The sequence below is a fragment of the Dermochelys coriacea genome, chromosome 1 (genome assembly GCF_009764565.3).
Source record: "Dermochelys coriacea isolate rDerCor1 chromosome 1, rDerCor1.pri.v4, whole genome shotgun sequence".
Taxonomy (NCBI): domain Eukaryota; kingdom Metazoa; phylum Chordata; order Testudines; family Dermochelyidae; genus Dermochelys; species Dermochelys coriacea.
In genome coordinates this window covers 49,115,395-49,130,706 of record NC_050068.2, presented here as the reverse complement: position 1 = coordinate 49,130,706, position 15,312 = coordinate 49,115,395, and the positions used below count along the sequence as shown (strand labels likewise).

At 40.2% G+C, this 15,312-nt stretch overlaps 1 protein-coding gene across 4 annotated transcripts in view; it reads left to right on the top strand.

The window, feature by feature from the left end:
* STARD13 (StAR related lipid transfer domain containing 13) overlaps positions 1-15,312 on the top strand; it is a 493,680-nt gene that overhangs the window by 84,747 nt on the left and 393,621 nt on the right. For all 4 annotated transcript variants that reach the window (XM_043504394.1, XM_038387627.2, XM_038387628.2 and 1 more), the window contains exon 2: positions 3,778-4,680. In XM_043504394.1, coding sequence (XP_043360329.1) covers positions 3,922-4,680 — 759 coding nt within the window. In that variant the 5' untranslated portion in view covers positions 3,778-3,921. The remainder of the gene's footprint in view (positions 1-3,777; positions 4,681-15,312) is intronic.

The following is a 15,312-nucleotide window of genomic DNA, read 5'->3' as shown; positions in this document are numbered from 1 at the left end:
GTCCTTAAACAAAGTTACTGTAAAACGGAGACAAACGTATAAGACGGTTTGGAGGTTAAAGCCAGTTATTTAAAATGAGATGTGTGCTATTGCAGCGTAGGTCGGTGCTTGTTTCATTACTTTAGTTTGTCAGTTCAAGCCTAAGGTCGTTTCATGAAAAGTAAAGAAATTCCACACATTGATATACTCTGTCAACTTTTTAACATACCAACTTTACTGAAAATGAAAATACTAAAATGTACCAATTTACTAATGCCTGCAGAGATAACATAAGTTATCTATTATTAGTTACCATATGAAAAAGTATGCTCATTTGCAATGCAGCATTTGCTACAGAAAATAATTCTTTTTATTAAATAAAGAAAATGCAATTGAGAATATGTATATTGGATTTTTTGTCCATTTTCCCCAACTTATGGTTAAAACTAATATGTGCACTGGTTATGGTCTCCATCCAAAATTTGATGGACTTGAATGAGAGTTTTGGGTGTGAAAGAAATACAGGATCAGACCAATATATCGTGATGATTGTGACTGTGTGTATGCTTGTACATACACATTTCCAGGCATCAGATACCAAGACATTAAATATTCTTTAGCATTTTAATTGCACTATTAAAAATCTCTACTGAATGTAATGTTGATTTGTATGAAGTTTTCTTTAGAAAATAAAATTGAGGCTGCCGGTATAAATTTCTTATTATGTAATGAGTGGTATATGTTCTTATGCTTATTGTATTGCACTTTTTACCTCTTGTAATGCTTCTGTGCAGCTTCTTTTGTGATTTTTCTTAAGCTGGTTTGGGGGCAATCTTAGTTTGATTCCAGACAATTCAAAGTAGGCTAGCTGAGAAACTTTGAGATAGCATCTGTTTTTTTGTTTTTCTCCTGGATTAAAAGAAAACAAGCATGTCCTAAAGATTTCTATTTCTTTTCAAAAATTTTATCTACATTAGTGCCTGGTAATAGCTAGCATTAGAATACAGATTTAGGTTCTCCCAAATATGATTAAGTTAATGTCTCCATTCATCAAGGTTTAAAGACTTTTTCTAGCAAGTTTACTATTGCATTTTAGAACCTGTAAGTTCAGATATTCATACCTGTATTACTAATTCTGCTGTCTTGCAGATCCGTGTTGCAGAGCTTTTTATGTGAGTGACTACAGCAACAGAACTTACGTTGACTCACCTCTGAATTTCCAGAGATCTGTACGTTAAGATCCTGCAATGGGTGGGCCCTTCTAAATCCAGACTCCTGCCAAATATGATCAATGTTTAATTTATAAATGTCTGTATGTCAGTCCCCACTTACTTGAACAGTAAAACCTGCCTTGGAGACCACCTCTGAAGAGGAACCACCGGTCACGAGAGACTATTTGCAGAGGCCTTGGAACACCACCGCTCTCTGGTGTGCAAACCTTTGAAGAGAGACCACCTCTTAAAAGCGACCACTTTTTGCTAACTCCCATGAGTGGTCAGTCATGGCAGGTTTTACAGTATTTTGGTCATTGCATTCACTCACCCATGGGAAAGGGAGAGGGGTAAAATTTGAAGCTTGGAGAACCACATCCTCTCCTCTCCCCACTGCTTGTCCCTGAAGTACCCTCCATCGCAACACAGAAAAAGCCCAGTCCTAGGTTCTTCTGTTCTCCCAGTCTGATGATACAAGAACAGGGAGACATTCAATGAAAATAAAAGGTGGGAAATTCAAGAACTGGGAGACATTCAATGAAAATAAAAGGTGGGAAATTCAGAACTGAGACAAGGAAATATGTTCCCTCACTATCACTGAGGCCAAGACTTTATCCAATCCCTTTTTGAATCTTGCTATGTATATGGCTAGCAAGAATAGCCAGAGCTGTTATAATTGATTAAAAATGTGAAAGAGATATTACACGTCATGCTTCAAGACTTAAGCTAATTCCATATGTGCCTACTGCAGGGTTCTTGTACATTCCTCTGAAGCATCTGGTACTGGCCACTGTCAGAGATAGGCTACAGGATTAGACCGACCTTGGGTCTGTACCATTATAGTAATCCTTAGGTGACATGTACGGTAGGGTAGGAAAGTGGTTCATAAGGGTATGCCCTTAATCAGGATATACGGTGCCAGGGGAGTGGAGGGCAAAGATACACCTTCAAATATATATAACAGGGTTTAAAAGAGAACTAGATAAATTCATGGAAGTTAAGTCCATTAAAGGCTATTAGCCAGGATGGGTAAGGAATGGTCCTTAGCCTCTGTTTGTCAGAGGGTGGAGCTGGATGGCAGGAGAGAGATCACTTGATTATCTGTTAGGTTCACTGCCTCTGGGGCACTTGGCATTGGCCACTGTAGACAGACAGGTTACTGGGCTGGATGGACCTTTGGTCTGACCCAGTATGACCATTCTTATGTTCTTGTTCAAATGAGGAATAAATAATATTCACATGAACTGGCTTAGGGCCCCGAGCAGCACTAGCTGCCCCCCCATCCCCCAATTATTAGTATGTGTGGTGGTGATGGGAATATTCCTGCTCAGGGTTTCTAATGGGCTAGCACCAGCACTGCAGATGCCTAAGGTTAGCCACCTATGTTTGCAAATGTTGGCCTGTTCATCCTGTCTAACCAAGAAATGGAGTGTGTGTACAAGTTGAAGCTTGTATAATAAAGCTCATAATGAAGAAAATGTTGTGCATATATTAAATACGTTTTCTCTATTTTTCATATCCTAATCATGACTGTTACAATAACAATATATATAGCCCAGCAATAAAATATGCTTGGCCAATGTCCATTGGTCATTTTTGATATGTGCAGTGAAAAGCATGTCATGTGCCAGTTTTGTGCTTTATCTGCTTTTCACTTTGACAGTCATAATGCTGGCTTCTATTATGCCTTTTCTCTTTGGCTTGCCACATGCCATCAAAGGCTGAAGCACCCATTAACATTTTGAATAGGTTCTGTTCTGTTTTGTACTCACATGTGACATCCTGACACACACATTAAAATGAGGATTATCAATATTTGATCTGCAACAAAAGACAAATTACATAAATGCGCCAGTATAAGTGAGTCATTGATTTCTGGATCCAAAGTCAGATGTGCATCTCATTTGATGCTTCGGGAATCCACAGACTAGATCTGGGCAGAGAAGATAGCCCTAAGGGTGACTTAAACCAGCCAATTTACAGTTTAGAACTGAAATTCTATAGTCAGCCTTCCCTTTTTGCATTGCATCTGAAAATGGTTAATTGTATTGTTCACAAGTGCTATAATATTAGGCAGCTCAGAGCAGATGAGGGACAGAATTTCAGTTTTAACTCTACATTATAATTTAAAGCAAACCCATGAGTCTATTTTAATGTAGTATCTTCTATCAGTAATCTTTATTTTCCCCTCCACATTATACTAGCTTCAACTAAAAAATCTCAAAGCCCGTAGGGATTTAACAGATTAAAAAAAAAATCGATCCCAGAAAGATGTATTTAGATAAATTTTAAAATACATTGTGTTTACCCAATAAATGCATTAGATCAGTCAGAACTATTCTGGTATATTGTGTGCATATTTAGAGTCAAGATTTGAAAAACATTTCTGTATTTACGTCATCTTTCTTAATAATGTAATGGACTAAAGCTGCTCAAGTTTTCAATTTCATCTGTTTGCGGCAAAAATGTTATGGGATGATCTAGCCATAGATTTTATGTGGAATTTTAAGTGTTCAGATTGCTTCCATTGTCACACTCAAAATGCAAGTGTAATAGCATCAATAAAACCTACCTTTTTGTATTTCAGGAACAGAGAAGATTCGGATCATGCGAATCAATGGTGCTCTGACCATGGTCTTGAAGGAATAATAAAAAGACATTTTCTGACTTAGCATAGAAAATAGAGGCTTTCAAGACATCTAGCAATAAAGTGGAGTATGACCGCTGATGGATGAAATCTACTGGAATGGAAGCTAAGCTCTCCGAAGAGGAGCAGGTGTCACCTTATTTTATATATGCCACATATCTGGGGACTTCAGAGGAGTCAAAAAATGCAAAATATGAAACAAAGGTAGAAGACTGTGATTGCCATCTTGAGTTCCATAATGTTCTGCTTGAATCCGAATTGAGTTCTTCATCTATGTCACAGGTAGTAAGCGACACTGAGACATCCTTGGAACCTAGCAGAGTTACAGGGCATGTTACTGCTGCTGCTGAGCCTGAAATAAAGCATCTTTGTGGAAAATTACTGTATTCTTCAGGGCACAAACCTAAGGACAATCCTACACTCCTGCCCTCACATGAGGCATTTCCCTCACCGCTCCTTCCAAGAGAAAGCTCAGCTGAGAAATCAGAGAGGGTTCAAGAGATCAGATTAACAACACACAAACCAAGTGCGATCGCTTTTTCTGATTTTGAATTTTTATCACATAGCGCTAACTCTAAACTCCATATTTGTGAGGTCACAGACACAGAGGCTTCTTCATCTGAAGAGGAGGAGGAAGGTGATCATGATGATGACGTTTTTAAAGAGCTGCCACTGTATGGGGCATTTTATAATGGTCTTTATAAAAGGACTATTCTCCTTGGGAAGCAAGATAAATGTGAGCATACCAGAAGCCAGTATGTCTGCCATTTAAATGTCTGCAATGATCACTCTGGAAAGAAATTGAATGACCATGAAAAGGAAGAAAAACAAATGGACATGGTGGTAAGATGAACTAATTTCTTGTTCCAAACAGGTTTCAGAGTAGCAGCCGTGTTAGTCTGTATTCGCAAAAAGAAAAGGAGTACTTGTGGCACCTTAGAGACTAACAAATTTATTAGAGCATAAGCTTTCGTGAGCTACAGCTCACTTCATCGGATGCATTTGGTGGAAAAAACAGAGGAGAGATTTATATACACACACACAGAGAACATGAAACAATGGGTTTCTCATACACACTGTAAGGAGAGTGATCACTTAAGATAAGCCATCACCCACAGCAGGGGGGGAAAGGAGGAAAACCTTCCATGGTGACAAGCAGGTAGGCTAATTCCAGCAGTTAACAAGAATATCAGAGGAACAGTGGGGGGTGGGGTGGGGGGGAGAAATACCATGGGGAAATAGTTTTACTTTGTGTAATGACTCATCCATTCCCAGTCTCTATTCAAGCCTAAGTTAATTGTATCCAGTTTGCAAATTAATTCCAATTCAGCAGTCTCTCCTTGGAGTCTGTTTTTGAAGCTTTTTTGTTGAAGTATAGCCACTCTTAGGTCTGTGATCGAGTGACCAGAGAGATTGAAGTGTTCTCCAACTGGTTTTTGAATGTTATAATTCTTGACGTCTGATTTGTGTCCATTCATTCTTTTACGTAGAGACTGTCCAGTTTGGCCAATGTACATGGCAGAGGGGCATTGCTGGCACATGATGGCATATATCACATTGGTAGATGCGCAGGTGAACGAGCCTCTGATAGTGTGGCTGATGTGATTAGGCCCTATGATGGTATCCCCTGAATAGATATGTGGACAGAGTTGGCAACGGGCTTTGTTGCAAGGATAGGTTCCTGGGTTAGTGGTTCTGTTGTGTGGTGTGTGGTTGCTGGTGAGTATTTGCTTCAGATTGGGGGGCTGTCTGTAAGCAAGGACGGTCTATCTCCCAAGATCTGAGAGAGCGATGGCTCGTCCTTCAGGATAGGTTGTAGATCCTTGATGATGCGTTGGAGAGGTTTTAGTTGGGGGCTGAAGGTGATGGCTAGTGGCGTTCTGTTGTTTTCTTTGTTGGGCCTGTCCTGTAGTAGGTGACTTCTGGGTACTCTTCTGGCTCTGTCAATCTGTTTCTTCACTTCAGCAGGTGGGTATTGTAGTTGTAGGAATGCATGATAGAGATCTTGTAGGTGTTTGTCTCTGTCTGAGGGGTTGGAGCAAATGCGGTTATATCGTAGCGCTTGGCTGTAGACAATGGATCGAGTGGTATGATCTGGATGAAAGCTAGAGGCATGTAGGTAGGAATAGCGGTCAGTAGGTTTCCGATATAGGGTGGTGTTTATGTGACCATCGCTTATTAGCACCGTAGTGTCCAGGAAGTGGATCTCTTGTGTGGACTGGTCCAGGCTGAGGTTGATGGTGGGATGGAAATTGTTGAAATCATGGTGGAATTCCTCAAGAGCTTCTTTTCCATGGGTCCAGATGATGAAGATGTCATCAATGTAGCGCAAGTAGAGTAGGGGCATTAGGGGACGAGAGCTGAGGAAGCGTTGTTCTAAGTCAGCCATAAAAATGTTGGCATACTGTGGGGCCATGCGGGTACCCATCGCAGTGCCGCTGATTTGAAGGTATACATTGTCACCAAATGTGAAATAGTTATGGGTCAGGACAAAGTCACAAAGTTCTGCCACCAGGTTAGCCGTGACAGTATCGGGGATACTGTTCCTGACGGCTTGTAGTCCATCTTTGTGTGGAATGTTGGTGTCTACATACTCCCTCCTCAGGCCCTTCGTTACCAGCACTCCCAGCTATCTTCGAGACACCACCGATTTCCTGAGGAAACTACAGTCCATTGGTGATCTTCCTAAAAACACCATCCTAGCCACTATGGATGTAGAAGCCCTTTACACCAACATTCCACACAAAGATGGACTACAAGCCGTCAGGAACAGTATCCCCGATACTGTCACGGCTAACCTGGTGGCAGAACTTTGTGACTTTGTCCTGACCCATAACTATTTCACATTTGGTGACAATGTATACCTTCAAATCAGCGGCACTGCGATGGGTACCCGCATGGCCCCACAGTATGCCAACATTTTTATGGCTGACTTAGAACAACGCTTCCTCAGCTCTCGTCCCCTAATGCCCCTACTCTACTTGCGCTACATTGATGACATCTTCATCATCTGGACCCATGGAAAAGAAGCTCTTGAGGAATTCCACCATGATTTCAACAATTTCCATCCCACCATCAACCTCAGCCTGGACCAGTCCACACAAGAGATCCACTTCCTGGACACTACGGTGCTAATAAGCGATGGTCACATAAACACCACCCTATATCGGAAACCTACTGACCGCTATTCCTACCTACATGCCTCTAGCTTTCATCCAGATCATACCACTCGATCCATTGTCTACAGCCAAGCGCTACGATATAACCGCATTTGCTCCAACCCCTCAGACAGAGACAAACACCTACAAGATCTCTATCATGCATTCCTACAACTACAATACCCACCTGCTGAAGTGAAGAAACAGATTGACAGAGCCAGAAGAGTACCCAGAAGTCACCTACTACAGGACAGGCCCAACAAAGAAAACAACAGAACGCCACTAGCCATCACCTTCAGCCCCCAACTAAAACCTCTCCAACGCATCATCAAGGATCTACAACCTATCCTGAAGGACGAGCCATCGCTCTCTCAGATCTTGGGAGATAGACCAGTCCTTGCTTACAGACAGCCCCCCAATCTGAAGCAAATACTCACCAGCAACCACACACCACACAACAGAACCACTAACCCAGGAACCTATCCTTGCAACAAAGCCCGTTGCCAACTCTGTCCACATATCTATTCAGGGGATACCATCATAGGGCCTAATCACATCAGCCACACTATCAGAGGCTCGTTCACCTGCGCATCTACCAATGTGATATATGCCATCATGTGCCAGCAATGCCCCTCTGCCATGTACATTGGCCAAACTGGACAGTCTCTACGTAAAAGAATGAATGGACACAAATCAGACGTCAAGAATTAGAACATTCAAAAACCAGTTGGAGAACACTTCAATCTCTCTGGTCACTCGATCACAGACCTAAGAGTGGCTATACTTCAACAAAAAAGCTTCAAAAACAGACTCCAAGGAGAGACTGCTGAATTGGAATTAATTTGCAAACTGGATACAATTAACTTAGGCTTGAATAGAGACTGGGAATGGATGAGTCATTACACAAAGTAAAACTATTTCCCCATGGTATTTCTCCCCCCCACCCCACCCCCCACTGTTCCTCTGATATTCTTGTTAACTGCTGGAATTAGCCTACCTGCTTGTCACCATGGAAGGTTTTCCTCCTTTCCCCCCCCTGCTGCTGGTGATGGCTTATCTTAAGTGATCACTCTCCTTACAGTGTGTATGAGAAACCCATTGTTTCATGTTCTCTGTGTGTGTGTATATAAATCTCTCCTCTGTTTTTTCCACCAAATGCATCCGATGAAGTGAGCTGTAGCTCACGAAAGCTTATGCTCTAATAAATTTGTTAGTCTCTAAGGTGCCACAAGTACTCCTTTTCTTTTTGTTCCAAACAGGCAATCTGTACTTTAGCAGCTTGGTTAATGGGGGATTGGTTATTTTAGTATATATTTACTAATGGATTATATTGCTATCATTGGTATAGAGTCAATCAACTAACTGGGTAGTTTAAAGCACAGAATGGTTATAGTTCACTTGAGGAATGCCTTTAATCATATTTTTCTGGAAACTCACCATAGAGAATATTCAAAAGTTGGGCCTCCATCCCTCTCTGTATAAATGGATCAGGCCTATGTTTTATATGTTACTGCTAAATCTTTAACAGAAAAAGTTATGGAACAGATTCATTCATTTATTATGCTCTGGCTGGTTTATGCTATTTTGGTGACACAAAGCAGCTGTAAACCCACTTTAACTGGCTGGTTAAGAGGATTTTGCAGCTGCTTCTCACTGTCAGAGTGGCACAAAGCAGCTGGAATGTACCAATGAAATTGGCCCAATATTTTTTATATTAAAAATTGTCAAAAATAAAACTTCCTCCAATTGGCATATAAACATTCTATAAATATATTTTTGATCCTCAGAAACATTCAGATTTCTAATAGGAAAAATGGTAATTACACCTGTAGTGCATCCCATGCTACATATAGGACTTTCCCTTCATGATTTCTCAAAATAACATAACATAACATGGCATAAGGCCAGTGAAAAACATTATATCATACATTGAGAGTAATAAGACAAAAAGCTTTTGAACCAACCAATTCTGTTTCTTCAAACTTCCTACAAGGGGTGCTGGAACAATTTGTATAGTGGGGGTGCTGAGAGCCATTGAACTAAACTCTAAACCCTGTATATAATGGAAACCACTTCAAGCCAGGGAGTGCTACAGCACCCCCCGCACCCCTAGGTCCAGCACTTATGCTTCCTACATTTCCATTAATCTGAGCTTTCAACTTGTGTCATTTTTCTTGTTTCCTTCTAAGGTGGGGAAATTGGCTTTCTCATTTTCCCCTGATATGGTAAGGCCATACCCTGCACCAGCTCTATAGCTGGTGCAAAATATATCTGCCTGTGTCCTGTTGTGGCTGTGCTAGCTGCAGTGGAAATCATTCCCAGTGAGTATTGCCAGCTCAAGGGGGCAGAGTTGAGTTTTCCTTGTGGGGATGGAGTATACTGTACCTTTCGTTTTCCTGATTTTTTTCAACAGTTTCCTAAGAGGAAGTAAGAGTAGTGGCTCTGTGGAAGCTGCTTCCCACTTACCATGCACATCTTATCCTTTTACTCCCCTTTGCTGGCTCATAATATATTTAAATTAAAGTAATATCCTCTATCTATTGATTTATTGTGCCATGGATTTTTTTATTATTGTTAAAAAACCTAGAGGTGTTTAGGACAACTGCAAAAACATACAGTAATGTGAACCACCTAACTATATTCTTTCCAGCAGAAAGAGAGTAATTACCCATCTTCTCTGGAACTGCTGGAGTATAAAAGAATTTCATAGATGCTTTCCAAATGAACTCTCAGTAGTCTGGAGAATTAGCAAACAAGGCTATTTCTTGTATAGTTGGTCACAGACCAGGCACGTTGATCCAAACACGCTGAACTTTGGAGAAGTTTTGTCTGAATTGGAAATACACAACTATCTCTATAAGGGGACAAACCAAACCCACAAATTCCAACACTCCTGAACCTTGTGGCACAAGTTAATCTTAAACTGCCTGTTCAATCATACTCTTACATCTCATTCCTCCCTCCCCTTTTTGCTATTAGATCAGTGCCTTTGAAATCACGGTATAGCCTCTGGTACATGATCTACTGATGGCCACAGCATTTTCCACTTATGTTGCTCCATTTTTCTCAATGTGTTTGATTCTCCTCTCACTTACACCAACTTTACATCAGAATAGCTCTCTTGAATTCTGATTTACACCAGTGTAAGTGAGAGGCGGCTGAGATCATACTGTTTTGAAGACATTTGAAAAATACTCTTGCTTAATTATTTTGAGTTTGGAAGTGTGTATGTGATTTTAGCCTCTTTACATCAAAAATATGATCTATATAATATTTAGCCTTTTCCCTCATCTGCTTGAATTCTATTCCAATGCACCTTGAATCTCATCTTGTTTTTTGGGGTACAGTTCTGCACCCATTGAAGTCAATAGGAGTTTTGCTGTTTACTTTCAGGAAGAAGGATCAGACCCACCACTTGTTTCCATTCTTCTCAAATAAGATTATGAAGGCATCTGTGTAGTCATATTTATATATTTGCAACATTAATAAAATAAACTGGAACAGCAGATACAGATGTTGGGAGATACAGAATGTTAGATTTTTATCTATAGTCATGCCTTTGATTCAAATCCAATCCAGTATTCATTTTGAGTGACGTAATACTTTTCCATATTTGGCACTGCTCATCTCCTGGCCTTTACCAAAAGGCCTCTGTCAAATACTGTACTCATCACATGAGTTTCTAGTAATTTTATGTAATCTAGATGAGAATAGTCTTAACTTGATGGGCAATTAGTGTGGGGTGGAGAGGAAGAATTAGCAGCTGTGTTAGTCTGTATCCGCAAAAAGAAAAGGAGTACTTGTGGCACCTTAGAGACTAACAAATTTATTAGAGCATAAGCTTTCGTGAGCTACAGCTCACTTCATCGCATGCATGCAGTGGAAAATACAGTGGGGAGATTTTATATACACAGAGAACGTGAAACAATGGGTGTTACCATACACACTGTAATGAGAGTGATCAGGTAAGGTGAGCTATTATCAGCAGGAGAGAAAAAAAAAACTTTTGTAGTGATAATCAAGGTGGGCCATTTCCAGCAGTTGACAAGAATGTGTGAGGAACAGTAGGGTGGAAAAATAAACATGGGGAAATAGTATTACTTTGTGTAATGACACATCCACTCCCAGTCTTTATTCAAGCCTGAGTTAATGGTGTCCAGTTTGCAAATTAATTCCAATTCAGCAGTCTCTCGTTGGAGTCTGTTTCTGAAGTTTTTTTGTTGTAATATTGCCACTTTTAGGTCTGTAATTGAGTGACCAGAGAGATTGGTGTGTTCTCCGACTGGTATTTGAATGTTATAATTCTTGACGTCTGATTTGTGTCCATTTATTCTTTTACATAGAGACTGTCCGGTTTGGCCAATGTACATGGCAGAGAGGTATTGCTGGCACATGAATGCATATATCACATTGGTAGATGTGCAGGTGAATGAGCCTCTGATAGTGTGGCTGATGTGATTAGTATCTGACTCTTCCCCACTTCATCTAAATAGATGCTTTGGCTTCATAAACTTCTGAAGTTCTCCTGTCATCATTATAATCATTGTTTCATTTTTCTTAACTGTATTGAGATACCCCCATCCGCTCACAGAGAAGAAACTCAGTGATTAAGAACTGTTCTCAGCCTCTGCTGTTAGAAAGCCCAAGAACTGAGCTTTTTCTGAAAGCTGCCCAGTAAGATCCAGTGACACTCAGTTCAGTTTATTAAATAGCTATGTTGTCACCATAGTCGTCTATTCCAAGTCTTGCGTCTTCATTCAGTGAAGAACAATACTGCCTACATTCCAGCTAATCTAAACATATATCGAAATGCAAGAGTGACATCCCCGGAATTTAATATACAAAAGGTCATTCCTGTAGATAAAAGGAAAAAGTCAGGCGTTGTTGTCATTTAGTTTACTTTATTCTCAGGCCATAAAATAAACAAGGATGCAGTTCATAGTACAAAATAATGGATTGTACATTTGCAGACAAGCTGGTGGAATAACAAAGTAAATCTCTGAGAATATGGCTAAACATTTAAAAACCTGTACAGATTTAATGACGCAGGGCTTGTTTCTGACTCTTGCTCCATTTAAATAGGCAGAAATCACCGTAAGAAAGGTTCCAGTAATTAAAAAGTTTGTGCAATTTTAGCAATAGTGACACATTATATTAATACTAGATGCTTTCAGCATGACTCTAGGTTAGCCCCAGTCCAATGTGTTATTATCTAGTTATTCCCATTATTTTGGGGTCAGGCTATGGAGTGATATCTTTCTAATGGAAAAACTTTAACAAAATAAGAGGGTGTAGGAATACAACCACTATCAATAGCCCTGAAACTTAAACATAATGTAACAAACAAATCACCTTTACCATATAGATACATGCCTGCCAAACATAATAGTGTGACTGATATCCTGACTAACCTCACACTACCAAAGTTGGCTATGAAATCGTGATTAGGCTCTATCCTACGGGGCATTCCTAAGTATGTACTTGTGATTGAACTACCCAGCATTAGATGTCAATACTGATCCAAACAGGATAAAACACAGATTAGTTGTTAAGGGAAAACTAAACTAAAGGCTCTTAATATGCAAAGATTTACTATTTATTTCTTATCATGGTAACAAAATATTGGGTGCTGCTTTGCTTTCTTTACAGTGGGCTCCACTGCATAGTATTGGTAGAACTATGGTGGTAAATGCTAATAAACATACCAAGGAATACATTCTGCACCTTATTCACACTAAGTAGCACCTTGCTATGCAAATAGTTCCATTGAAATAATCAAATGGGGAGGTACTACTCAGAGTGAGTAAAGGGGCAGAATCCGGCCTTAAGTAGTTGCTGCAGGTGTCTGAGTGATGAATGTTGAGTTTTTAGCTATATATAGTGAATACTGTTTTCTAAAATTAAATAAAACAATACATGCCTTTGTACTTGGCCTTAAACGGTTTTAGTCTAATTAATATTAAGCAGAGGAAAATCACTGTAAATACAGGAAATTGCTAAAACTGCATAAACTGCACATCAGTTCTTTTATAAATGAAACAATCACTGTAAACAATTTTGTACTGTATAGACTTTAAAAAAAAAAAAAAGGTTTTCCCTCTCTTCCCTTCCCATTCTTCCCTCAAAAGGTAAACAGAATCCCTAAAGCCCAAGTGTCAGGGTTCCACAGCTAGCGACACCTCTGTTCCCTTTGTGGTCTCTCTGAGTGTACCTCCTCAGGTATCACCCCTTGTGTCTTTATCTATCCTGAGATGGGATGCTGCACTTCTCCTACTCTTAGACCAAGCCCTGGGCTATGGTACCCTGTATCTCAAGCATGTTTACCCAGCAGGCCCACTGGAGTTCAGCACCCATGGTTCTTCTCTTTAGGAGTCTGTGACCAGTGGTATTGATAGTGACCATACAGCTTTCTTAAAGTCAAAGTATTGTTTATTTTAACAGTTGGAACAAAGGATTTAAAAAGTCTTATCTTACCCTAAGACTTACCTACCATTCCTTGATGGTAATCTAGGCAGGACTAACTTCTTCAGATACCAGCAACTGTCTGCTTCTTTGTTTGACTGTCCTGAACAACTCTCCCCGCCCCCTTCTCTAGAAAGAGTGTGTGTGAGAGAGATCCTTTAAACTGCTGCTGTCCTTTTGATCTTTTCGTCTCTAGGCCTTTTCCTGTCCAGACATGGTCTCTTAACAACCCTCTTAAATGTTTGCTGAGAAATGGCTTATCGTGTGCCATTCTTCTTCCCTTCCTGCATGTTTTTCTTACAGCCCCCTATTAAATTAAGCCAATATATTCATACAGTACACATCCCAATAACCAGGTCAGTGTATAGTATTCATACAATATTATAGAGGTGCTCCACTTCTGTCTACCATGCACATCTCTGCTGCCCCAAGTCTGTATCAAACTCTGCCCATGTTATAATTGTATTCAGTCAGGGATTACATAGCAACCTTTACCCAATGCTGTAGCAGTCTCTCTGATCCCCATTTATTGTCAGAACAATTTGGATCATTTTGAAGGGTAGCATTTCACAGTCATGAAAAGATATATCAAGACATTTGACAGGGTATAAGGTGAAGTGAGTGTTAACGGCCTTTCTCAGGGTAGGCTTTAAAGGTGTTGGCTCTCACTGCAGTATTGGCATAGAAACCCTGTCTGTGGATTTAACTGCTGTCGGAAGGCAGCATGGTCTAGTGTACTGGACATCTGTCTGGAGATTCTGGATTCTATTCTGAGTTCTGCAACTTACTTACTGTGGGGCTTTGGGCAAGTCACTTACTTCATCTCTTTCTACCACTGCTATGTAGAGCTACTGCAAAACAGTGCTTGTGACAGAGTGATCCCATTCATTTTCATTTAGGCTTGGTTCTGCCATCCTTATTCTGAGTGGTGTGTTATCTCAATAATCCCACTTGTCTCAGTGGGCTAGCTCATACCTGTACAATTGTGCCTTGTATGTCTCAAATATTATTGCTGCCCCGCTCTGGGGTGAGTAGTAATCTGTTATTGGCCTATGCCAATAGCCAATTACCCCTTCTCCCCCTGTTCCATCTCAGATGTTCTGGTCAGAGCACTGGGGGACTGGAAACAAAGTGCACTGAATCTGCTAACCTGTAGGTGGCTGGACTCAAGCTCTGGGGAGGCCATGCAGAGACTGGAGTGGGAGCTGACCTTAGTTCTCCTTATGGCCCTGTTTTAGCATGTAGGCTGTGCTGTGATCCAGAACAATGGGATTAGTCTCACAGAGCCAAATTCCAATACTTTTATTTATGTGGAGTAGTATCTTGCTCTGTCACTTATTACACTGACTTCAGTGGGAGCACTTGTGGAGTAAGGTACTACTCCATTCAAATAAGGGTGGTGGAATCTGGCCCAGTGTGTGGTACTCAGGGTGAGTGAAGTGGACTAAATTGGGCTCTTAGAGTGTAAAAACTACAATTCTAAATGACTCATGGAGAGTCTAAATCTGAATTAGGTTATAAGTACAGTAAAACCTCAGAATAACGAACACCAGAGTTACAAACTGACCAGTCAACATACAACTCATTTGGAGCTAGAAATACATAATCAGGCAGCAGCAGAGACAACAACAACAAAAACAAGCAAAGACAGTACAGTACTGTGTTAAACATAAACTACTAAAAAAATAAAGGGAAAGTTAAAAAAAAAGATTTGACAAAATAAGGAAACTGTGATTGTTTCATTTAAATTAAGATGGTTAAAAGCAGCATTTTTTTTCTGCATAGTAAAGTTTCAAAGATGTATTATGTCAATGTTCAGTTGTAAAAATTTAAAAGAACAACCATAATGTTTTGT